At 38.8% G+C, this 25200-nt stretch overlaps 1 protein-coding gene across 1 annotated transcript in view; it reads right to left on the bottom strand.

Moving 5' to 3' along the window:
- LOC149211138 (myosin-1-like) overlaps positions 1-25200 on the bottom strand; it is a 192451-nt gene that overhangs the window by 135056 nt on the left and 32195 nt on the right. The window contains exons 6-9 of the mRNA XM_089396936.1: positions 3172-3337; positions 2812-2875; positions 2589-2602; positions 2413-2497 (exon numbers count right to left, since the gene is read on the bottom strand). Coding sequence (XP_089253062.1) covers positions 2413-2497; positions 2589-2602; positions 2812-2875; positions 3172-3337 — 329 coding nt within the window. The remainder of the gene's footprint in view (positions 1-2412; positions 2498-2588; positions 2603-2811; positions 2876-3171; positions 3338-25200) is intronic.

Here is a 25200-nt window from a genome sequence, read left to right as displayed (position 1 = left end):
CTAAAGAAGGACTTCTAATGTCATCTAACCTTTGAAGACTTTCAACGATCAATTGGAATATCTCCTTCATTATATCTTCCTTCTAAGAAGGGTTAGGAGCTATAACCCTAAACAATGTTTGATAGAAAGTCTTAACTCCTTATCCTTATGTCCCAACAACCTGTGACCACCCAAATAAATCATTGTGGGAACCATAGTTGCTTGCATCAACTACGAAGGTGTATGATCCACCTCCTCCAATGAGCTAAGAAGGGCCTCTCTTGATGGAGTTTTTTCTCAAATACATACAACTTGGATTGTGAGCATCTACATTTACTTGCAAGCATTTCACTTTATTTTCTTTTACTTGTCCATTTCATTTACATGCTCATATTAAGTCTCCTTTGATGTCATTATATCATATTTGAGCAATTTCACTTTCAAGTACAAGTTTTGTTCACTTGCAAGCTCTATTTCCATTTAGTTGCTCATCTTTCAGAGTTATATCTAATAATTTCGACTTGATTCACTAACATTTATTTTGCAGCTTCCCCATCCTCGCAGCTTGTTGTAGCTTGCAAGTATTGTGATTTCATTTTGAGCATATATTTCTTGAAAGTATATTGTTATTGGCACTGGTCTACTTACAATTTACCTTACAGGATATCTTGTTGAAACTACTAGAATCTATTTACATTGTTGATGTTTATATGCTCATAGATATTTGAACTTGCTAATCAATTTGATTGCTTTTCAAATTATATTCCAAGTTATTTGAATGGTAAATGCCTAATTGATTTACTATCTCCTAAAACTTCTTAGATTTAACAAACCTTCATTAGAATTCTTCCTTAGGGTCTACCCCCCTTGGCTTAGCTAGGAGAGAGCCTAGACGGAGAGAGTTGGGATTAGGTGACGGCCCCTTCTCTAAGCGTTGCCAAAAAGGACACATCTTTTGGGGTTGAGGATTTTTCCCACAAGTCTTGGGTGTGTAATTTGTGAAAGCAACGTTATGAACATAAAATATACAATAATATAAATAATAATAAACTAATAATTAATGGACATATAAAAGGACATATCCCAATTACACGAAATGACTTTTAATGAAAGGGCACTGCCACCTAGTATTTATACCAGGTTCCTTATTTGTAAATCATATCATTTTTACTCAACTCTTAAATATATAGATTATTTATTCATCCTTATGGATATTTTCATATCCCAGATATTTTGAATATTTTTCCTATAAACAAACTTTGCTCATCTCAACTACCTTATTTTCACCCGAAGCCCTACTTTATTGAATATATTCCTAGGGTGTCTACTTAACAGGTTCCTACTTAAATGGTTAGCCTAAGATTCCTTGTGTTACTTAATCTATGAGGCCTGTTGGGGAAGCCTCCATTATGGTGATAATATCCAACCACAAAACAGGAGAACAACCACTAAGGTGACAATGGTGACTAATCTTATTATTGCCTTTAGACCTAGAGTGCATAATGAAGCTTTGTACCAAAGCTGCTAGATTTTGCAGTAACAGTACCCATAAAGAAAGCCATGAAAATGATCCAAGATTTCCAAAGTATTCAATAATGCTAGTACTAACCATCTATAGTGTGAGGATTTTTGGACTCTAGGGTGTCTACTTAACAGGTTCCTACTTAAATGGTTAGCCTAAGATTCCTTGCGTTACTTAATCTATGAGGTCTGTTGGGGAAGCCTCCCTTATGGTGATAATATCCAACCACAAAACAGGAGAACAACCACTAAGGTGCAATGGTGACTAATATTATTATTGCCTTTAGACCTAGAGTGCCTAATGAAGCTTTGCACCAAAGCTGCTAGATTTTGCAGTAACAGTACCCATAAAGAAAGCCATGAAAATGATCCAAGATTTCCAAAGTATTCAATAATGCTAGTACTAACCATCTATAGTATGAGGATTTTTGGACTCTAGAAGCCATTTAGAACCTCAATCTTTTGTATTTCTCTCAAAACTTAGGTTTTATGCATCTCAGGACTTATATTTCAATGTAATTTTGGTATTTGCACCCTTCCATGTGATATAAATAAACAAACTTTGCAAATTTTGTGTAAAATGGTTTGGATTTACATTGATGTACATGAACCTTTTATGTATTTTCATTTGACCAAGTATTTACATGTTTCACAGCAGACTCAAGTCTGGTTCCAGTTTAAATCCATATTCTGGACCAAATGATTTCAGTCTAGTTCAGGTTGTGATAACATTGGTTCACACAAGCAATGATGGCATGGGATTTAGGTAAGCTATACTTTTAAGTGCTATTTTTACTTTCCAGTATGTCAAACAAAATTTCCCATTAGATAATCATAAAAACAATGTAAATGCACTGATTAAAGCCAGAAACTAACAAGCCCCTGCAAGTTAAGCAGACAAAGACACAATACCTCTCAATGCAGGCGGAGCCCCAGCACAAAACTGATAAAATATATGATATGACCGTTCACCTTGAGACTGTTGCACAACTCTCGACTGCAAGCAAGAAAAAATAGTGTCTTATGGATTCCAGACAACATGTAGCAGAAAAATTAGTCATAGCAAAAAAGGATATTATACTACTAACCTTCTCAAGCAAGTCTTTCCATGTTAAGAAGAAATAAAGTGAAGAAATGCAAAGCCACATTTCACACATGTCAGTATCTATATTTTTCCAGTATATGGATTTAAACAGTCGCTTAGTCAATAACTTATAAAATTGTCCAAGGCGTGATATCAATAACAGCAAAACTAAAAAAGCTGATATAAAAATACATTGCTAAAAGAAAGATTGGATCAAAATGACTCACAGGTTTGAATCTTAGCACCACAAATTTTCCCAGAATCAGCAAAATGGATATCAATTAGTTTGCCCTGCATATTATTTTAAATTACTGATATCAGCATCACTTATGCTTTGCTTTCCTAAATATCTTTTGCGGTTGGAGCAATATGAAAAATGATATGGATCTCTTGCTAAGTTTTAGTCTAACTTTACTTTATGCAAAAACTATTGGATTGAGATATTGTTTTAAATTACAGATATCAGAATCACTTACACATTTTTTCCTAAAAACCTTTTTGCAGTTGGAGCAATATAAAAAAGGATATAGATCTCTTGCTAAGCTTTAGTCTAACTTTATGCAAGAACTATTGGATTGAGAACTTACAAATCTGCTAGAATTGTCATTTCTTAGTGTTTTAGCATTTCCAAATGCTTCTAGTATTGGATTTGTCTGTAGAATTTCATTCTCTATTCCACTACCACCTCCAAGAGCTGCAAGATACTGCATTGCTATTTTTGCAGTCTCAGTTTTCCCTGCACCACTCTCACCACTAAATTGCAAATTCTACATTAGTAAGCTGCATTATTATGGGAAGAAAAACATTTAAGGATAACCAGGCCCAGCCATGAAAAAAGCAATGAAACATAGCTTTGAAACTCTATAAAATTTTCCAATAATCCATAGAATTAAAAGTTGTTTATGCAGTTTCAATAAAGAATATACAGAGATAATTACATACTAAAATCTCAACCAGATAGAAAGCAAAACGATTTTTTTAAAGCTGTAAAGGCACCAACATTTCAATGGAAAAATCCATAATCAAAAATAAATACAATTTTTGTCCAGGCCTTCCTTGTAAAATTTATAACATCCACCATCCAAGAAAGCTCTATGCAGGGATTCACAAATAAGAGAATGAAGAACTCTTAAAATAGAGGTCACTCTAGACATGAGAAAATAGCAGAAATGACTGATCAAAACAGCACGTGTGTGAATTCTCGTATATACGATAACAACTTGCATTTTAATTTTATCAAAGAAAACATGTAAACCAAAAATCAAAATAGCAAATACAAACCAAATTTATGACATCCACCATCCAAGAAAGCTCTATGCAGGGATTCACAAATTAGAGAATGAAGAACTCTTAAAATAGAGGTCACTCTAGACATGAGAAAATAGCAGAAATGAGATCAAAACAGCACTTGTGTGAATTTTCGTATATACAATAACAACTTGCATTTTAATTTTATCAAAGAAAACTTGTAAACCAAAAATCAAAATAGCAAATACAAACCGTACAACTTCTCATTTGGCACTAGAACTGCTGCCAAAATGTTCCATGAACAAAAAGTGATTTCCAAATAATGAGAACTAATATTCTATATTGTTCTAAAACAGAAAAAACACACATTCTGTGCTATTAAAATTTCAAACCCTGAAAAAGGTATAGCATGGCTTCAGTGTTTAAATTATCTCTTCATCCATTCAATCATGATCTCCAGTTTAGAGACCAAAAAACAAAAGTGATAGCAGTGAGATTGCTTAGACACAATGAAACTCTCAGAAGCGAGCATGTAAAAGGTACTAGGTAGTCAGCATCTCAAGATTCATTCTCAGGCTTGCTAATCCTTTGATAACAATCTTTTGTCATCACCATATTTGTCAAATGGTTATATATCTTGCTCTGTCATCCCTAACTGCCTACCTTCAGTAACAATTTTTAAGGCATTCAAATGGCTTTGTAGATCAAATGGCTTCCCAAATCCACTAAATATTGGTAGTTTGACAACATGATAGTGGCAGCATCTTTACAATGGAGGTAAATAAGGGTTTAGAACATTGGTTGCATTATAAAAGCTTCATAAATATATCCCTATTTTTATCTGAAATGCATTTATAGCAGACAAGCCGCTGCAAAAGAAAAGGATCAAAAAAATGTGCCAACATGTTTTTAAATTTTTTTTTGTAAAAATTTAATAAGCTAGTAATTATAGGTTAATTAGGCAAAAGGGCACGATCAAAAGATCATGCCCTTTCGCCAAGAGGCACCCGAGGCAATATATAAGCCAAGGGCCCTTCTATGTAAGAATTATAATTCATTAATAAAAATATATGTATTGATGTATATCACTGAGCTTGTATGCTCCATCTGGTATCAGAGCGGTTGATCCTCGGGCACTCTCCTATTGCACAAACCTTTTGAGACGCCATTCGCATCTCATAGTTCTATCGTCAAAACCTTTCCTTGTCATTCTGCACTGCACTAAGACTATTCCACCTCATACATCCCTCTTGCGCCATCACTCCCCACCACTTCTCAGGCCCGACACCCTTGTCTCTTGCTCTTTCCATCCAAAATTTTGTATCATAGAACCGCTCACGTATCTTTCTCTCCCTTAACCTGACAACCCTTGTCTCTATGTCTTTTTGTTCAATCCAGCACCTGTATCCGTCCAACGCTATTGTCATTCATCCAACAACCATATCATACAGCGTCGTTCCGTCTAGTCCTCGTGTAATGATCTGAAATCACTCATGAATGATTTCAGTTAATTAATGAAGGTATTACAGACTCATGTTCTGGGGTGTGTCTATGTTATTTTAAACAACGGATCGATAAGATTGCGAAATACACAGACACTTGAAACAATAAACGAAACATAGTAAGCAAATACAAAAAACACAACAAATTTAATAAGGAGTTCACCCAATCCTCCTGGACTACGTCTCTTGGTCCAGCCTTCAGTGGTGGCATTTCCTATTGTCTTAAAGCAGAGTTTTTACAATAAGGAGCTCAATTTGAGTCTCACTTAACAGATGATGATCAGTAGGGTGGTACTTGGATCCCCCAAGCCTCTAGAGTACACAGACTCCCCCTTACTGAATCTCGGCCTCAATTGGTCTCAATGGTATGAGTCCAATTTGGTACCCAATACCTGACAGGTATGCACAGAGGAGTTGCTTGAACCTCTCAAGCCTTCTCTGGAGTTCACAGACTCTCAGACTCTCTCTGTCTTTGTCTACTTGATGTTGCCTTTGCTCTGCAGGTCAGCTCGGCTTCTCTGTTCTCTGTAATTCGCTTCTTTCTCTACTTCTATTCCCCTCTGCTCTTTGTCTGTTCGTGGCTTAAATCCAATCTGTTCCCTAACTGTTCGTTTCCTCTTCTCGGCTCTCTAGATCGCCTGCCTCTGTCCGCTGGAATTCCCCTGCTCTGCGTCATCATCATTGTGTAACGCTGCACAAAGAGGTGGCCACTTGTCGCCTTACGAACTGAGTGTCAGTTTTCTTTAAACGGTTGTTATTTCCGTTACTCCAGGATTTGCCCGCGAAACTGATTCTTCTGCCAGCTCATCGGTCATGCCGGACCTCAACTCTTTATGTGCCTCAGTCTATTTCCCCGTCGAATCCGGTCATCCATTGGGTTGATTCTCCGCCGTTGATCTGGAGCCTCCAGATCCTACGGTCTCCGTCTATATCGTGCGGGTAAGTTGCTCGACCATTACTCACGCGATGTAAGCAGTTTTCTCTCTCATCCGTTGGACACGCATCGCCCAATGTGTGGCATCGCGCTGAACTCGACCAAACCCACTTACCGCTCGAAGTGCACGCAATATCCTGCCAGTTTTGGGTGCGGGACCTGCCTTCTGACGGTTTCAGCACGATTTCTTGTTTTCCTCGTGACCGAGTGCTCGGGGCTTTCCTTCCCTGAGGGTTTTGCCCCGCGATACGCGATTTGCGCTAATCGCGTATTAGAAATTGCCTTTGTTTCTGGATCTGGGCTTCCGATTGCCAATTTGCGTCCATGCGCGGTCTCCATGGGCCAACAGTCAGCGCGCCTTGACCGAGGGTCCTCGTTGTTCCATGCTGGCCACAATTGCCATTGTCTAGAGGTCATTTCTGATAAGCTTGTTATTCATAAGATTTTGAAGCCTGACATAATTTGAAACAGTCATGGAAATGTTTAAGGATCCAATTCGGATCATGTAACCCCTACTCCGTCCAGGTCCCCAACCGTCCAACCACTTGTTTTTCTGTTCTGTCCAACTTTCGATCTTCTCTGACATTTTCTTCCTGAGCCTTCATCAAACGCTGCATTCTTTCCCCACTATAGTCAACCGTCATACATCATAGGTGGTCAACTGTAGCGCCTTTTGAAAATCACGTTTGGAAACAATCAAATTATATATATGTATTTTATTATATGGTTTGGTTATATAATTTTATTATATAGTTTTTATAACTAATTAATAAATTATATATCATATAATAAAACAAAACAAAAAGTTATATATATATATATAAAAGGGAATACAAAAAAAAAGTTAGTTTTTATATTTAACCCAAAAAAAAATATTAAAAAAAAATTACATAGTTAAGAAAAAATAAATAAAAAAAGGTAAAGTTGGATAAATATACACCACCGCATACCAGATCAATGTTTGCATCAATGTCGATGGTTGATTTTAGTAAAAAAATTGATAGATCTGGAGAATAAGGTTACTAGACATTTGATTTTAGTAAAAAAATTGATAGATCTGGAGAATAAGGTTACTAGACATTCTAAAGAAATCAAGGAGCTCTAGGATACAACGAAGAGGATAGAGAGTCAGCTCGAGCAAAATCAAAACGAATTTTAAAATGATCATGCAATCCTTTCAAATAAGGTGGATCGAAATCATAATGCAGCATCAATAGCTCATGAGCAAGCAGTTGCGATGTTGACCTGTATTTGTGACAAGTTGAAAATTACTCCTGAACAAATACCCCATAATAACGAAACTACTCAACATCAAGATTCTTCAGATACGTCAAACTCATCAAACTCACATTAGAACCCTGGGTCCTCAAAGGCATCTCCCATGCCCAATCAACAAAATAGTAACACAAATTTTCAAAATATGTAGCTCTGGAATCAATACTCAAATATGCAATTCTCGAATCAATACCCCTTCACTCCACCAGTTACTACATATCAATGAGGAGCAAAACTTGAGCTCTCCAAATATGATGGTAACGAGACATGCAGTGTTGCATGGTTCAATAAAGAAGAAGAATATTTCAAGATTTACAATATTGACAATGATGATGAAAAGATCAAGCATGCATCCATGCAAATGGAAGGTGAAGCGTATAATTGGTATATGTGGTGGAAAAAGACTACACTTATGAGTTGAAAGAAATTCAAAAATGCATTCTTTAAGAAGTTTCAACGTGTCAAGGAAGAAGAGTTCTTCAGAGCACTCACCAGACTACAAAAAAAAGGAGATATGGACAAATACACTAGAGAATGGGAAACTTTAGCTACACGAGTACCTGGATTATCAGAAACTCGTCTCATTCAATCATACATCACGGGACTTAAACCCCATCTCTAGGTTGAGCTTGAGCTTCATGACATCACTTCTATAGAAGAAGCAAGACAGAAAGCAAAAGTTGCTGAAAAGAAGCACGAAAAGATGCAGTGGCCAAAAGTTGAAAGAGTATATTCGAGACGAAGATTTCCCCAAACTGCGAACACGGATAATACAAAATATGTTCCACCACATCTTTGTGAAGGAGAAAAATCTAATTCAGAAATGGAAAGAATGAAAGAAGGTAAATGCAAATGTTGTGGCGAAAAATGGGACCCTAAACATACATGTGCTAAGGGAAAAGAAACCAAAAACCTGTATACATGTGAAGCAACCAATGATTCAGACAATGAAGAATCAGAAATGGAATTTGAAGAATCTCCACAATTTTCTCCAGAACCCGATAATGAGAATATTCCGCAAGTGTCATTATCGGCCATGACAGGTATATCTCAGCCCCAGACATTAAAATTAAAAGGACATATCAAAAAGAGCAATGTAATGGTTCTAATCGATACCGGTAGCACCCACAACTTTTTGGACTCAACTATGGCAAAAAGGCTCAACATTTTCGCAGTTCCCATGCCCAACATGAAAGTTATGGTAGTTGACGATAAGAAAATCAAAAAAGTAGGGAAATGCCATAAAGTCAAATTGTAAATTCAAGACTATAATCTAGAATCTTCATTCTACATTGTACCATTAGGAGGAGTGGATGTGGTCCTAGGTATCCAATGGCTACAAACCCTATGCACTTACTTTGCCAACCATCAAAAGCAATTTATAAAATTTAAATGGGAAGGGCAGAAATACAAGTTATATGGGTTCCAACCCCCTGAGAATCAAATTGTATCAACATACCAAATGATGAAAATGATTTGGAAGAGAGCACCAGCTTATTTAGTGCAGTGTTATCAATTAGAAATGCTAACTTCGAATTTGGTTAATGAAGAGCCACATGAAGTTCAAGAACTAATTCAAAAGCACAAAAAAGTGTTCCAAGACCTTCCAATGAAGATGCCTCCTAAAAGAGAAATCAAGCACATAATAGAAGTCAAATCAAGATCAAATCCTGTCAACATCAAACCGTATCGATATCCACATCATCAAAAAACCGAAATTGAGAGATTAGTCCAGGATCTTTTAAAATGTGGTATTATCACAAAAAGTAGAAGTCCATATGTTGCTCCAGTTGTATTAGTTCGAAAAAAAGATGGATCGTTTAGACTATGTGTAGATTACCGAGGGCTAAACAAGATAAAGATTAAGAACAAATTTCCAATTCCTTTTATCGATGAAATGCTAGATGAACTACATGGAGCTAAATACTTTTCAAAATTAGATTTGAAATCAGGTTAATACCAAATGAGGATAAGGTTAGAAGACATAGCAAAAACTGCTTTTCGAACACATGAAGGTCATTATGAATTTAAGGTAATGCCCTTCGGATTAACTAATGCTCTGGCAACCTTCGAAGCCACCATGAATGAGGTATTTCGTACATATCTAAGGAAGTTTGTGTCCAAGTGCACCTTCGGAAAAGAAGTAGAGTTACCTCGGACACATAATATCCAAGGAAGGAGTAAAAGTAGATCCTAATAAGATCAAGGCTATAAAAGAATGGCCCAAACCAATTAGCATCTCCAAGTTAAGAGGATTCTTAGGGTTGACTGGGTACTATCGAAGATTTATTAAAAACTATGCCCATGTAACCACACCCCTAACAAACCTTCTAAAGAAGAACTCATTTTGATGGGATTATGAAGCTATAAGGTGTTTTAAAGATTTGAAGGAAATTATGTCTAATGCACCTGTATTAGCAACTCCAAAATTTCCAAAACCGTTTGTAATTGAATGTGATGCTTCAGGTTTTGGCATAGGAGCAGTATTAATGCAGGAAGGTCACCCAATCGCGTTTGAAAGCAGGAAGCTCAACAAGAAAGAATGTCTCAAGTCTAACAAGGAAATGCTTGCCATTATGCACGCATTAGCCAATAGAGACAATAACTCTTGGGAAGTATGTTCTTAATACGAAAAGCCCATAATAGTCTTCAACGCCTCCTCTAGCAAAAAACGCTATCTACAGAACAACAAAAGTGGATCGAAAAAATTGTCGCCTTTGACATGGATATATTACATAAGAAAGGGAAGGACAACGTAGTATTTGATGCTCTGTCCAAAAAAGACGAAGAATCGTCATTACTGGCAATTCTAGTTGCTATCCCAGAATGGCTTAATGAAAATCGAAAAGAGTATGCAAAAGATCCAGAAATAAGTGCTATAATCAATAACTTTCCTCAGAATTCAAGACTTGAGTGGAAAAACGATATTTTGTGGTACAAGGGGAGAATTTACCTAAGTCCAAATTCTAAATTTAAAGCCAAAGTTTTCAAAGAATCCCATGACTCGCTGCCAATCGGACATGTAGGGTTCTTTAAAACCTACTATAACGCACGTCAATCTTTTTCTCGGAAGGGAATGAATAATGATATTCAAAAATATGTAGCAAAATCCAATACATGCCAGAGAAATAAAAATGAGAACATTAGGACACCCGGATTGCTCCACCCCTTAAACATTCCAAATCAAAAATGGGAGGAAATATCAATGGACTTTATCGAAGGGTTACCTATGTCTAATGGCAAGGACAAAATTCTCGTAGTAGTTGACACACTCACCAAGTATGCACACTTCATTGAAATGAAGAAATCAGATTCAACAAAAGAGATCGCTTAGATATTTTGCAGGAATATCTACAAATTACATGGATTTCCCAAGGTCATTGTTAGTGATAGAGACGCTAAATTTAAAGGGAATTTTTGGAAGGAGTTTTTCAAACATATCGGAACATACCTCAATATGAGTTCTGCATATCATCCTCAAACATACGGTCAAATAGAAACTTTCAGTAAGTGCTTAGAAGCTTACCTTCATTGTTATGCAGCAGACAAACAAAGTAAATGGGCTCAATGGTTACACCTCGCTGAATGGTGGTATAATTCAATTTATCAAACTTTTGCAAAAATGACCCCATTTCAAGCTATGTATGGATATGAACCTCCTAAATGGAAGGACTTAGCCATCACCGAGACAAAAGTTCCAGCAATTAAGGATCAGTTAGAAGAAACCCAAGAATTCTTTCAAGCGTTAACAGAACATAGAACAGAGTGAGAATTTGAAGTGGGAGAATGGGTATTTGTTAAACTTCAACCTTACAAGCAATTATCCCTAAAGCAGAAAGATAAAAAACAAATTGGCGCCAAATTTTTATCGACCCAACCAAATTAACAAAAAGATAACCCAAGTAGCATACAGCTTAAGTCTTCCAAATTATAGTCAAGTTCACAATGTTTTCCATGTATCTTGTCTTAAAAAGGCATTGGGGAAACACCAATCAGCACAGACAACGCTTCCGATATTAGATGATGAAGGTAAGTTCGTTTTAAAACCAGAAGGAATTGTTACCATCAGGGAAAGGAAATTACGATCCCAAGTATATATGTATTTATGTCTACCACTGAGCTTGTATGCTCCAATTTTCTGGACTAATATTTCCTGTTTCATATTTCTTATTTTGTAATTATCTATAGATTACAAACACATTATTATAAAATCCATGAATGGGATATCTTCCACGAAACACCCTCCCAAGAGTTTAGAATAGCTTCCACAGATGTTCACCATTGTGAACATATGTATATGTTAATGAACTTTTATTATTAATGTTGGTAACATGTGACATGTGACCAGCATATGACGATTAGTGTTAAGTTAGTGAAAGGTGGTTAAACCACCATAACAAACTTAAGGAACTGTTAATAATGTATCTAAGAGATGATGGATTCAAGAGAGTGGTATGTGTGTTTGTGTTCACAAGCAACTTCCCTTAGTGTAACCACATCCCACCCCCTCCAGTTGTCTTGAGCTGCGGAAGTGTTACCCGTTTAACCCGATCTCCAAGGTCTGTCATGAAAATGGGGTTACATAACCTTATTTCTCGCTTTCTTCAAATCATGAAACTAAAACTGCCATTACGTTCAGCTCATCGAGAGCTTTCTGGCAATATAAATTTCATCTCAATCTGAGTTCCAGATCAAAAGTTATGCTTGTTAGAACTTTGGCCTATTAAAAGAGGCCAAGTCATCACCAAGGCAAGCGACATTGTTGAGATGTCGTCATTGTTGTCATTGATGGCCCAATTGAATTTGGCTTCTTGAGCTTACCTTCAGTGAAGTTGCCACCTAGAGCCAGCATTATGCATGGTTGACCAAGGAGTCATGTCACTATGAAAAGGTTGGCATTCCAAGAATAAACAAGCAAAGGAGGGTAGAGTATTTTTTTAACACATGGTGAATCGGTAACTATTAAGTTTAATCTACAGTAGACCCAGGATCAAACCTCATGGCTGCCACTATAACACCAAGAGCATAACCAACCACCTGCAAGTCGGGTATACTAAGATCCTATGATTTTAGCAAGAGCACACCCACAGGAGGGGGGTCCGCCCCTCTAGCCGCCACCACAGCAGGTCACTGTACTCAATGAGATTTGAACTTCGGTCCTCCCGGGCTTCACCCATGTGACTTACCGTCAAACCACACATCACTGTACAAAGGAGGGTAGAGTATTCCATGACTGCGTAATCAGAAGTAAAGAGCAGTATCATGGAGCATTGATTTTTTGTTCAGTGACTTATATGGCACACAGCAAATAAGGAGATAATGTTATGCTGTTGTTGTGCATTGCTTGTTAGCTCGTCTCATTCATGTGCAGCAAACAAGTGTCTAAGCAGTCATGATGGTGGATATAATTAGTTGCAATGTAAAGGCTGGTTACACAGGGATTGAATTCTGTGCATGGCAATAATGCAACTGAGCTATGGACTCATATCTGTCAGTTCATGTAAGTCTGTTTCTTAATACAGCTTCTAGTATCCGATATGTCCACCAAAGGTCTAGAATTGTAGCACAACTTACTTTGAAATGCATGGAATTATGAACATAATATGGAAGTCAAAATGTCAAAATGTCAAAATAATATGAGTCAAAATGTCAACATAATATGGAGGTCGATTGCCTACACAACCTACCCTAGTCCGCCCCTAAAACAATTCAAAAATATTAGTGTACAGGTCGGCATGACTTGTTTAAGTCTACAGGTCGGCATGACTTGTTTAAGTGTACAGGTCGGCTTCATTATAATCATGGCTCTTCAAAGGCCACAGGTCAGCTCCAGTTAACCAAATCACTTATATAATGACAGTGTGGAGCACAAATGTGATGGAAGATTCGTGGATCTGAGAAAAGAAATTGTAAAGACAAGTAGCACACGGGCCTGAGGAAGAGTATACAGACTTCGAATCTAAATTTGTGAAAATTAAAAGCAAATAAGTACGGGATACACAGGTGGTTGTTCTGGTGTTTTGGAGAATATTTTGGGCACAACTCAGGCTTTAAAGATCTGATTTTAGCACCATTTTTGGCCTCCCTCATAGGCTTGATCTCAGCCTATCTCGGAGCAGACATTTCAGCCGTTTGGAACCTCAGACCTGTGGCATTACAAGACATTACAGAGCTCATTCCTGAGGTAAATCACAGGTCGGTCCTGAGGCAACCCACAGAAGTCGGGCCTCTCACTGTGACATTTCATATTCTGAGATTTCAATCTAAAACCTCAGTTCAGACCTAGTTTTTGTTGCATTGCCTAGATCGTTTTGGAAATTTGAAGAGGAATAATTTGGAAGAGAGATAAAGCTATTGGTTGGAGCTGATATGAAGACTTCTTGAAAAGCTAATTGAAGCATCCCTGTAGCTATCATTGAGGATCCTTGTTGCAGCTCAAATCAAGCACGTGCTCGATAAACCAGCTTCAAAAAGATTCAGCCTTCCACAGTTATTTCCCGATTGCTCCACATAATTCCATGAGCAATCTTGAGTGTCTAAATCCTCCAGTGAAAAATAGAGCTCACACCCAAGAACCAGCATGAGAGTTTCCTCAGTTGTGCATTCCATTTGTTGAGCGTACTATTGTTTCTTGTTGTCTCCGTGGATGTCAAATGTCTTGCTCCTCCTTGTATTTCGCTGCCCATTCCCTTTTGTTGTCTCCCTTTGTGTCTTCTGAGGGGTTGTCCCCTCATCCCAGACTCTTCTTGTGATTCTGAGAGGTCACTTGCCTGCACTGCCTCTCATCTTCTGATTCCCAAGGGCTGCTAGGCTGCCCAGTCTCTTTTGTGAATCCGAGAGGTTGCCCAGCCACTCCCCTATGCAGTCTGTCTCCCTTGCAAATCTAAGAGGCCATTCTCAGCCCAATCTCCTTCACGGAACTAAGAAGTCGATTGGTCACTCCTTCGCACCGCCTCTTCTCTTTCGATTTTGAGAGGTCATTTGGCTGCCTCCTCGACTTTGCAAGGGGGATGGGCACCGTCCTCCCCTTCCCACAGCCCCAGTCTTATCTCTTTAATTCTATCAGGTGGTGGTGGCTTCCATCAGCTTGCAATTGACTTCCCAAATTAATTTCAAACTGACTTGTAGCTCTTCACTACCCACAACAAGTTTAACCCCCTCCCTTAGACTTGGATTCGTGTGTCCCTTCCTTCAGGCCAACATTCAATATTCAAGAAAACAAAACATTGTTTTCAATATTTTTCATTATTTACAAGTTTTGTCTTAACCAGTCGTGGTTTCCATGCTTGGGTTTCACAGTCATGATTACATATACAAAAACAGGGGTAAAAAGTTGGGCTGTTAAGTTAGATGATCCAAAAATAAAATATTATCATAGGTTATAAATTTGGAATAAAATAATTATTACTTTAAGATATTAAATTAATAATTATTATTCTAAAATGTTTAATTATTTAATGGAGACATTTAGAATTAGTATATTGTTGTAACAAGATATGATTCTCCAAAAGTGTTGTATCTTAGGCTCTATTTTAGGAGATTTGTTAGCTAGATGGTTTGAATAGCATTTATTCTAAATGGACACTTGTTATTTAATAAGTGATCCATAATTAGAGGTAGTTAGGACATCAAGCTTATAAATAGCTCATTGCAAGAGTGTTTGGTTGTTCGGGTGTAAAATCTTGCAAAATCAATATGTAATTATTTTTTTCTGATTAATAAAATTACGTGTCTGAGGACACTTCTGCCATTATTGTGGTGTCAGAGCTCCAGTAATGCTGTTGTTGATGTGAGGAGGAGATTCCAACTCTACAAGTTTTTGGAAACTCCATTGAATTGCTTAGCTGGTATGGAATTTGTCCTGTATTTTGTTCGAAAGAAAAGAAATTTTTTTTTTATTGTTTTTAGATTTTTAAATCTGAAAACCAATGTTTGTATTATTATAAAAGAATAAAAAAGGAGAATTAGTGAAAAATAATGAAGCGTTGTTGCATCCGAGAAACTTCCGTCCCTCCCTCTGCTACTTGTTCTTCTCCAGATAATGCTTTGCACCAGTAATCGTACCCCCGGCAGGATCTATAAGGACCAATTCAGCTCCAGAAGCTCGTAGTAAGACCTGGTATTGCGTTGTCTGTAAAACCTGTAAGAAGACTGCGTGCAAGTTCAAATAGTTTGGGAACAAAAACTGGCGTGCCAAAGAACTTGAGTCTGAAGCGTTTTGGACCAGAGATTGAAGCTTGTGCATGAACCCTGGCTTAACTTCTCGACTGCAGCAAAGCAAGATGCTACTCATCCACGTTGAGGCGATCACGCAATACATATGGTCGGAGAGTTGGATATGAATGGTTTCCTCCATATGCGTTTGAGTTCTATGGTATTACTTTCAAATTGCTTTAATTCATTATATTTAAGTCGATTTTCGGACGTAGTTGATTTTCAAACCAATGCCATGATTCTATGCATAGGCATGAATTGTGATTCCTAGTATGCCAAACAGAAGCAAGAAAACCTTTAGTTTTGAAGTTGGCATTATATCCATCGTATGAATGATTTATAGCAACCAACTCAAAACCGTTGTATTGAAGACTCATACATCCAATGCATTCAACAGCCATTTGCTCGACATTCTTATCCTGCACCACGCACTTTCGTGTGCCAACTCGCTTTGCCTTCCAGTCCTTTCTTCTCGCGTGTACCCATTTATTGTGTATTGGTTCACTTGCCCCTTCTACTTACACTCTCCATGCCCATTGTTCGCATGTTTCTGTCTACTACGTGACAATGCCCAATTTGAAACAAAGATTCTGTGACACCACTGTAAGTGACTTTGAGAGCAAGTAAGACATCGAAGAGTCTTTTCCTTTACGTTTTAGCTTTAAGCCCCCTCTTTTATAATAGTTTCCTTCTCCGATAAATTTAAATCCTACGCTCCTCTCATCCTTCATTTTGCTTATTTTGTGCAAAAGAGCCCTTCATCCTCATCGGCAATGCCATGATGCCCACGCTGTGATTTGCTCCGTTTCTCTTCCTCCGAACTTGATGATCAGCCAGCCAGCCTGCCAGCAAGAAGCCAGCAAAAACCAACCTAAGCCAGCAAGAAGCTAGCCTAAGCTAGCTAGCAGCCAGCGTGGCGGACAGCCTGAAACAAAAAATTCAACCTCTTAAAGAGTTTTTTATTTGAAAGTTTATAGCTGAATTGAAGCTTGAAGAAGCAAAGAAATAAGAAATATTTTTTAATTTTGTAATGTTAATGGAGTGATAAGGATTTTTTCCGTTGTTTGTAATTTTGTGAATTTTGTGGAGAAATAAGGAATATTGTATTTTGGAGTAATAAGGGGATTTCAATTGTAATTTTTTGAAGGGATAAGTGTAACTCAAAGTAATTTTACTTTGAGGGGGGGTAACCTTTTTTTACCAAGTTTTGCAAGAGCATCGTTGTAAAAGTCAAATTTTGAAAGTTACCTTGTAATTTTTTGAGAAATTGACTAGAGCCAAGTGCAAAGCTTAGTCATTTTTCTCCTGCTTCAATGACTATACGAGGGTCAAGGCCAAGCCCCGATAGATCGTGTTTTTTGCATGGTGTGTTGTGTTGCCCATCTTGACATTTTTGTTCTGATTTTTGGTGCGAAGCTTCAACGCTACAATGTCTAAGTTGATTAATTTTTTTTCTGATACCAACAAACTTGAAGGCACAAAATCTTATAAAACATGGCACCGTCTCATCAAAAGCACTCTCATTTACAATGAATTATGGCAGGGAATATGTGATGGAGATATTAAGCCGAATAAACCCACAGATGCAGTTGCACTAGCAAAATGGGAAGTTAAGAATGCCAAAGCCTTAGCTCTTATTAAATCTTCTGTGAATGATGAAATGTATGTCCATATAGAAAATGCTACAGATGCATGGTCTGCTTTGAAAACTTTTAAAGACCTCTTTGATACTCAGCCTGAATCAAAGAAAGTTGATCTACAATTAAAATTGTTACAACAAAAATTGACTGAAGGAGGCGATGTTCTTGAATATATCTCAAGACTTAAGAATATTAAGCAGGAAATCATTAATGCTGGTTTTCCAGCAATAGATGATAGTTTTATGGTAACAATTGTAATTGCTGGACTTCCTTCTTCCTACACGCATTTTTTGGAGACTTTACAATTAACTAGGAAATTAGAGAAATTAAAGTTTGATGAGCTCTGTGAAATGTTGACCCAACATGATAAAACCTTTGGGAAGAAGAAGAAAGTTGGTGAAGATGTTTTTCTCACAGAGGCCAGCACTAGTAAATCATCAGCAGACAGTTCTCAAGGCAGAGGCAAACGCAATCAGAATCAAGCAGCACAAAGTTGAGCTCGAAGAGCAAAGGAAACAACTTTAATAAAGGCAACAGTTCAGGAAGGAGTAATTTTCAAGGTAGAGGAAACAACCAAGGAAGAGGCAATTTTCAAGGAGAAGGAAATAATAATCAAGGTAGAGGACAATCTCCACATAGAAGTCAAAGCAAAGGCAGAGGACAATCTTCAGGAAGAGGAAGAGACTTAAGTCAAATTGTGTGTCGAAGATGTAATAAAGTTGGACATTATGTTGAATATTGTCGCACTTCTCTTAATAAAATTCCCAAGTTTCAGCAGCACTCAACGTAATTTACAAATGATCAAGATGATGATAACTCAGAATATGTTTTTACTTCCTCGCCAGCATCACAATTTTTATCTCATCTTCGAAGTGACTATGAAGATGCCTGGATCTTGGATTCCAGGGCAACTCAGCACATGACTTGTCGACGTGATTTTTTTTGGAATTTTCAAGATTGCCAACTCAATTCCTTTTTTTTTGTTGATGATACAAAACATACTCCTTATGGAAAAGGAGCAGTTAAAGTTTTTCTCCCTAGCATTGGAGAAAAAATGATTTCCAATGTATGGTATGTACCAACTTGTAAGAAAAATTTGCTCTCTTTAGTCACAATTCGACAAGTAGGACATCAGGTGATTATGGAAGATGGTTTAGTCAAGATTAATTCAGTCAAACAGAACTTGAAAACTGTCATGACAAGTTATGAAGATGGAAAATTTACGGATGAAAGGGACAGTTATTCCAAGGCACTCTGAATTTGCAGGGATAGTGACCACAGGTATTTCACCTGTAAGACTATGGCATGTAAGATATGGACATTTAAATTTTGAGAGTCTTTCTCAATTGCAGAAACAAGGAATGGTTAAAGGACTTCCCAATTTCAAAAGGGAAAATACAAAATGTGAAGCTTCCATTCACGGAAAACAAAGTCGAGAAAGTTTTCCAACAAGTTCATGGCGTGCAAACAGGCGGCTACAACTAGTTCACAGTGATGTTTGTGGACCACTACAAACTTCATTTGGTGGTTGCAAATATTTCTTACTATTCATTGATGACTTCAACAGAATGACTTGGGTTTACTTCTTGAAGAACAAGTCAAAAGCATTCGAAAAGTTTAAAATTTTTCGCCAACTTGTTGAAAATCAAGTCAAAGAAAAGATAGGTACTCTCCAGACAGATAATGGGGGAGAATTCACTTCAAATGAATTCAAAATTTATTGCAATGAAAATGGCATAAGACGACATCTTACTAATGTTTACACTCCACAGCAAAATGGAGTAGTCGAAAGAATGAATCGCACCTTGTTAGGAATGGCGAGATCCATGTTAACTTTCAAGAGGTTAAGTCCAACATATTGGGCAGAAGCAATACATACAGTTGTCTACTTAAGAAACAGATCTCCAACTGCTTCTTTAGACGGAATCACACCTTATGAAGCGTGGTTTGGTTTCAAACCTCGAGTTAAACATCTTAGAGTTTTTGGATCAGTTTGTTATGCCTTAGTTCCAAAAGAAAAACGAACTAAGCTTGACTCACGAAGTTTAAAATGCACAATGATTGGCTATTCCGATGAGAAGAAAGGGTATCGTCTTTTGACCAATGGAAAATTCATTTTGAGCAGGGATGTCATTTTTGATGAAACTAAGAGTAAAAGCGCTGAAGAAATCGAAAGTCTTCTTCAAAAGTTAGAAACTAAGGGCAGTAAAAGAAATGGAAAAATGCAAAGTCAACCAACTTCACCAAATTGGTATGAACTTGATTTTCCTTCCTCTGAAGATGAGTCATCCAGTCCATCTACATCAACAACATCATCTGGGTCTTCTAGCAGTTCATCCGCATCTCCAAGCAGCAGCAGTTCTTCTGACAGTGATTTCCCAGACCTTTCACCTGAACGAAGAACATCAGTTTATATTAATCCTATTTACAATGATGGAGATTTTTCACAAGCGCAAACAAGTGAGCACCACCTACCGAAATGGGCAGTTCAACTTTTGGAAGATGTAAAGCCTGATGAGCAGAATAAAACAGGCACTAGAAGGGCACATAGAAGTGAAGGCAATTTTGCCTTGTTAGCAAATGATTTTACTGAACCTTCCACATACAAAGAAGCAATAAAACATAAAGAATGGCAACAAGCTATGGTTGAAGAATATCAAGCAGTAATTGATAACAACACTTGGAAACTTGTTGATTGTCCATCAAATGTTAAACCCATAGGATGCAAATGGGTTTACAAAATTAAGTATAATCAGAAGGGAGAACTTGAAAAGTATAAAGCACGACTTGTCGCAAAAGGTTTTGCGCAGCAGGAAGGCATTGATTATAAGGAAACTTTTGCTCCTACAGCTAAATGGAACACCATCCGATTAACACTTGCATTGGCCGCTCAAAAAAGATGGAAAGTTCATCAAATGGATGTGAAAAGTGCTTTTCTCAATGGGGATTTACAGGAGGAAGTGTATATGAACAACCGTCAGGTTTTGAAATTGAAGGACAAGAACATAAAGTCTACAAATTGATCAAGGCTTTATATGGATTAAAACAAGCTCCCCGAGCTTGGTATGCAAAGATGGATGAATACCTTAAGAAAGTTGGTTTTCAACGAAGTGAATCTGATGATACTTTGTATGTGCGACAACAGGGGAAATATTTGGTAATTCTTGTTATGTATGTAGATGATTTTATCATTACTGGCAACCATGATGATCATATTGCATAGGTGAAAAAGAAGTTACATGCAGGTTTTAAGATGACAGATTTGGGATTACTTCACTACTATCTTGGAGTTGAAGTCATCCAACGTCCACATCATATTTTCGTTTCTCAGAGTAAGTATGCAGCAGAGGTTCTTTAGCGATTTGGCATGCAGGCTTGCAAGCCCGTTCTCACCCCCATGGAGCAAAACTTGAAACTTTCAAAATTTGAAGGGGGGGGGGGGGGAGAGGTGGACAGTACTACTAACAGACAGTTGATTGGTAGTTTGATTTATTTGACAAATACTCATCCTCATCTATCTTATGCAGTCAGTATTCTTTCACATTTTATACAGGAACCACGAGACAGCCACTGGAATGCAGCCAAAAGAGTTCTTCGATATATCCAAGGAACAAAATGTAAAAATCTCTGTTTTCCCACCCCGGTTTTCAGTTTCTCCTTATTTCTCCCATGTAGTTAAATGCCCATTCCCATAACCATACATTTAACAGACTGAAAAAAATAAATATTGCTGAAAACACAAATTCTGGAAATTTTTCAGAATGCTGGAAATTGCAGAATTAAAAATCAGCAATCAAAAACAGCGATTAAAACACATTAAAGCACTGATATTTTTGGTCAACTTGACCCTTGAAAAACCCCCTACAACTCTTGGGGAAAACCAGTTTGAGAGCTCTTCTTTATTTCTGAAAATTGCCTTTTTACAGTGAGAATTATTCAGCAAAAAATCAGCAAGCAAATTTACAACTTATCTCCTTTCCCGTGCCTCACAGCAATCTGGAAATTACAGCAAACAGGACAGCAATAAATGTTGTACGGCCTCCGTTTTGTGTGCAGAAAAATCAGCAAACTGCTCCTCAATTTTTGTGCAAAAATCTGCCTTTCACTATGTGCTGAATCAGCTGTACAAATCTCCTCAACTGCTGCCTTGGAATGTGTGCCAAGCTGTTGTCTCCTTCTCCTCCCTACTCAGAAATCTCTCTTGCTCTCTTGCTCTCCTTCTCCCAATCTGCTCATGAAAGAATGAATGACCTTTTCCTCCTTTTCCTCCTTTAATATAACTCCAAGTGACTTTTGGGTGATCCAAGTGACTTTTGGGTGATCTCTAAATCCAATGGCTGAAATAGATTTAGATCAATGGTTGAGATTAAATGCTCATTTAAATCTCACTTTCTATTTTTTAATTCACCCCACTTTAATAAAGACCCACTTAGTCATTTATTTCCAAAGTCACTTTTCCTTTCTAATTTTTCATTTACTTTATAAAAGTTACTTTAAAATTAGACTTAGTAACTTTATCACTTAAAGTCACTTTTAAATTAGATTTAACTTTATAAAATTATAAAGTCACTTTAGGAGAAAAATTAAATTCTTTTGGACACTTTTCCCTAGGCCAAAGATCAAAGCCTAAGGGAACCACCTGTCCTCCAGTACAAAATTTCAACACTCCCTCTTACCGAGGAAGGTGTTCCTCACCACACCCATCTTGTCTCTGAAGTAGACATGCTTGCCCCGCGGTAAGGCTTTGGTAAGAATATCTGCAACCTGCTCATCAGTGGAAATATACTCAAACTTCACAGCTCCCTTCTGAACATAGTCTCTGATGAAATGATATCTGATCCCGATATGCTTTGACCTGTCATGAAATACTGGATTCTCCGTGAGTTTAATGCAACTCTGATTATCACAGTAAATCACTGAAGGTCTCAACGGCTGACCAAATAAGCCAAACAACATCTTGCGAAGCCAGATAGCCTCACAACTAGCTAGACTGGCTGCCATATACTCTGCTTCCGCTGAACTCGGTGCTACTGACTGCTGCTTCCGGCTGAACCATGACACTACTGCTGAACCCAACCCAAAACAACACCCTGAAGTGCTCTTCCTATCAGAAGCACAACCTGCCCAATCAGAATCAGTGTACCCTGCCAATCTCACTCCATCTCCCTGCCTGTAGTCCAGACCATAATCCATTGTCCCCTGCAAGTACCGCAAAATGTGTTTTGCAGCCACCCAGTGAACCTTCCTAGGTTCACACATAAACTGACTCATCGTGTTGACTGCAAAACAAATATCTGGTCTAGTGTTGACCAAATACATCAAGGAACCAATCAGCTACCTGTACAATGTGGGATCCACCAACTCGGAATCCGAAGCATGAAGCTTCTTTCAGTTGGTGATCATCGGTGTCGACATGGGTCTACAATCCTCCATGTGGAATCTGCTACGGATGTCCACAATATACTTCCAATGCCCCAGGAAGAAATGCCCCTCCTCCTGCCACACCTCCAAACCCAAAAAGTAATGCATCAAGCCGATGTCCTTCATCTCAAACTCCGCCGCAAGATCTCTCTTGCAGTGCTCTATGAGTCTCTCTGCACCTGTAATGATCAAGTCATCCACATACAGTACCAGAATGAGAGGCTCCTCACCAATCACAATAAAGTAAAGATTCGGATCTGCCTCACTCTTTGTGAAACCCATCCCCTGCAAGTATGCATCTATCCTGGAGTACCAAGCTCTGGGAGCTTGCTTCAGGCCATAAAGGGCCTTTTTCAATCTGCACACATGGGACTCCTTCCCATGCACCTCAAAGCCTTGTGGTTGCTCAATGTACACCTCCTCCTGTATGAAGCCACTGAGAAATGCGGTCTTCACATCCATCTGGTGGATCTTCCAACCCATCTCTGCTGCTATCGATATAATGGAGCTGATCGAAGTATATCGAGCCACGGGAGCGAAGGTCTCCTCATAATCAACTCCCTCTACCTGGAAGAACCCTCTAGCCACAAACCTCGCTTTGAATTTCTCAATGCTGCCATCTGCAGCATGCTTTACCTTGTAAAGCCATCTGGAAGTAACCACGGATTTGCCCTCAAGCCTCGGCACCACCTCCCAAACATCATTCTTCATGATAGAAGAATACTCCTCCTGCATGGCCTCTCTCCAGGCCTGCTGGCTAGCTGCCTCCTCATAGCTAGAAGGCTCAGAGTCAAGGATGCTGGTAACCATCGCCATATAACTACAAAACCTCTCAGGTGGTCTACTCTCTCTAACCGGCCTCTTCGGCTCAGCAACAGATATGGCATCTCTCAAGGTGTCCTGAAGCCACTTGGGCTTCCTCTTCCCTGAGCATGCTTCTCCCATAGGAGAATGAAACTCCTCCTCCTCATCACCATCAGTAGCCTGAACTCCTGACTGTCTGTCTGCTGTCCTCCTGCCTTCACCTGAACCTGTAGAGGTTGAGGTACCGTGTGAACTGTCCATCAGTGGACTCCCTAGTGAACTGCTCTGTGAACTGCTCTGCATGCTGCCCGGAGCACCACCCCTCTGGCTCGGCGAGCCACTGCTCACTGATGGCCCTGACATCCTCATGGATGTACCTCCGGATCCTCCTGATCCTTGCCCACTGGATCCCTGTGACTGACTCAACTGCTGCTGAGGGTCTGGTTGATCCAGATACTCTAACTCCCGTGACCTCCTAAAGGCCCTGTCCTCCTCGAACTTCACATCCCGTCTGACAACAACTCTCCTCTGTGCAGGGATGTAAATCCGAAAGGCCTTTGAGGTCTCACTGTAGCCCACAAAGATACCCTTCTCTGCGGTGGGCTCTAGTTTGGTCCTCTTCTCCTTGGGTATATAGGAGTATGTTATGCATCCAAAGATATGAAGATGACCAAGATCAGGCTTCTTCCCAGAGAAAGCCTCCTCCGGAGTCATGTGCCCTAAGGCACGATGCGGACTCCTGTTCTGCAAGTAAACAGCTGTGTTGCAGGCTTCTGCCCACAAGAACAATGGCAACCCCTGATCATGTAACATGGCTTTGGCAGCCCCTATGATGGATCTGTTCTTCCTCTCTGCAACTCCGTTCTGTTGGGGGTTGTAAGGAACAGTGAACTCCCTCCTAATGCCTGCCTTCGCACAATAGTCAACAAACTCTCCAAGGGTGTACTCTCCTCCATTGTCCGACCTCAAGGACTTGATCTTTCGACCTGTCTCAGTCTCCACAAGAGCTCTGAACTCCTGAAACTGCTTGAAGACCTCACTCTTGGTCTTCAAAAAATAAATCCAGGTCCTCTTGGAGTGATCATCAGTGAATAAGACATAGTACTCATATCCACTCAAGGAAACATGAGACATCCGACCGCTCACATCGGAATGAATCAAATCAAGTATCCCAGTCGCTCTGCTGTCACTGCTGGGAAAAGGGGATTTGGCAAACTTGCCCATCGCACAACCTCTGCAAGTATCAAAGTGATCAGTACTGAAATCTGGCACACCTGTAGTGATCTCCCGCAATGTCCTCAAGGCTCCATGATACATATGTCCCATCCTGCGGTGCCAAATCTCACACAGCTCAGAACTGCTAGCTCTGCTGTCGGTACTACTGCTCAATGCCAAAAGGGGTTGGAATGCAAACTTGTACACCTTTGCATGGCGTACACCTATCACTCTAGCTGAATCAGCTGGAGTGCCCCTGAGATACATCAACACCTGTCCTCCCCTGAACAGTACCTCATATCCTCTGTCCTCCAAAGCTGAGACGGATATGAGGTTCTTCCTCATCCCTGGCACATAAAGAAC

The sequence above is a fragment of the Pinus tabuliformis genome, chromosome 1_2 (assembly GCF_031772625.1).
Source record: "Pinus tabuliformis cultivar Carrire ecotype Pingquan chromosome 1_2, CPIR1, whole genome shotgun sequence".
NCBI lineage: Eukaryota > Viridiplantae > Streptophyta > Pinopsida > Pinales > Pinaceae > Pinus > Pinus tabuliformis.
This window is presented reverse-complemented; position numbering and strand designations above follow the sequence as displayed.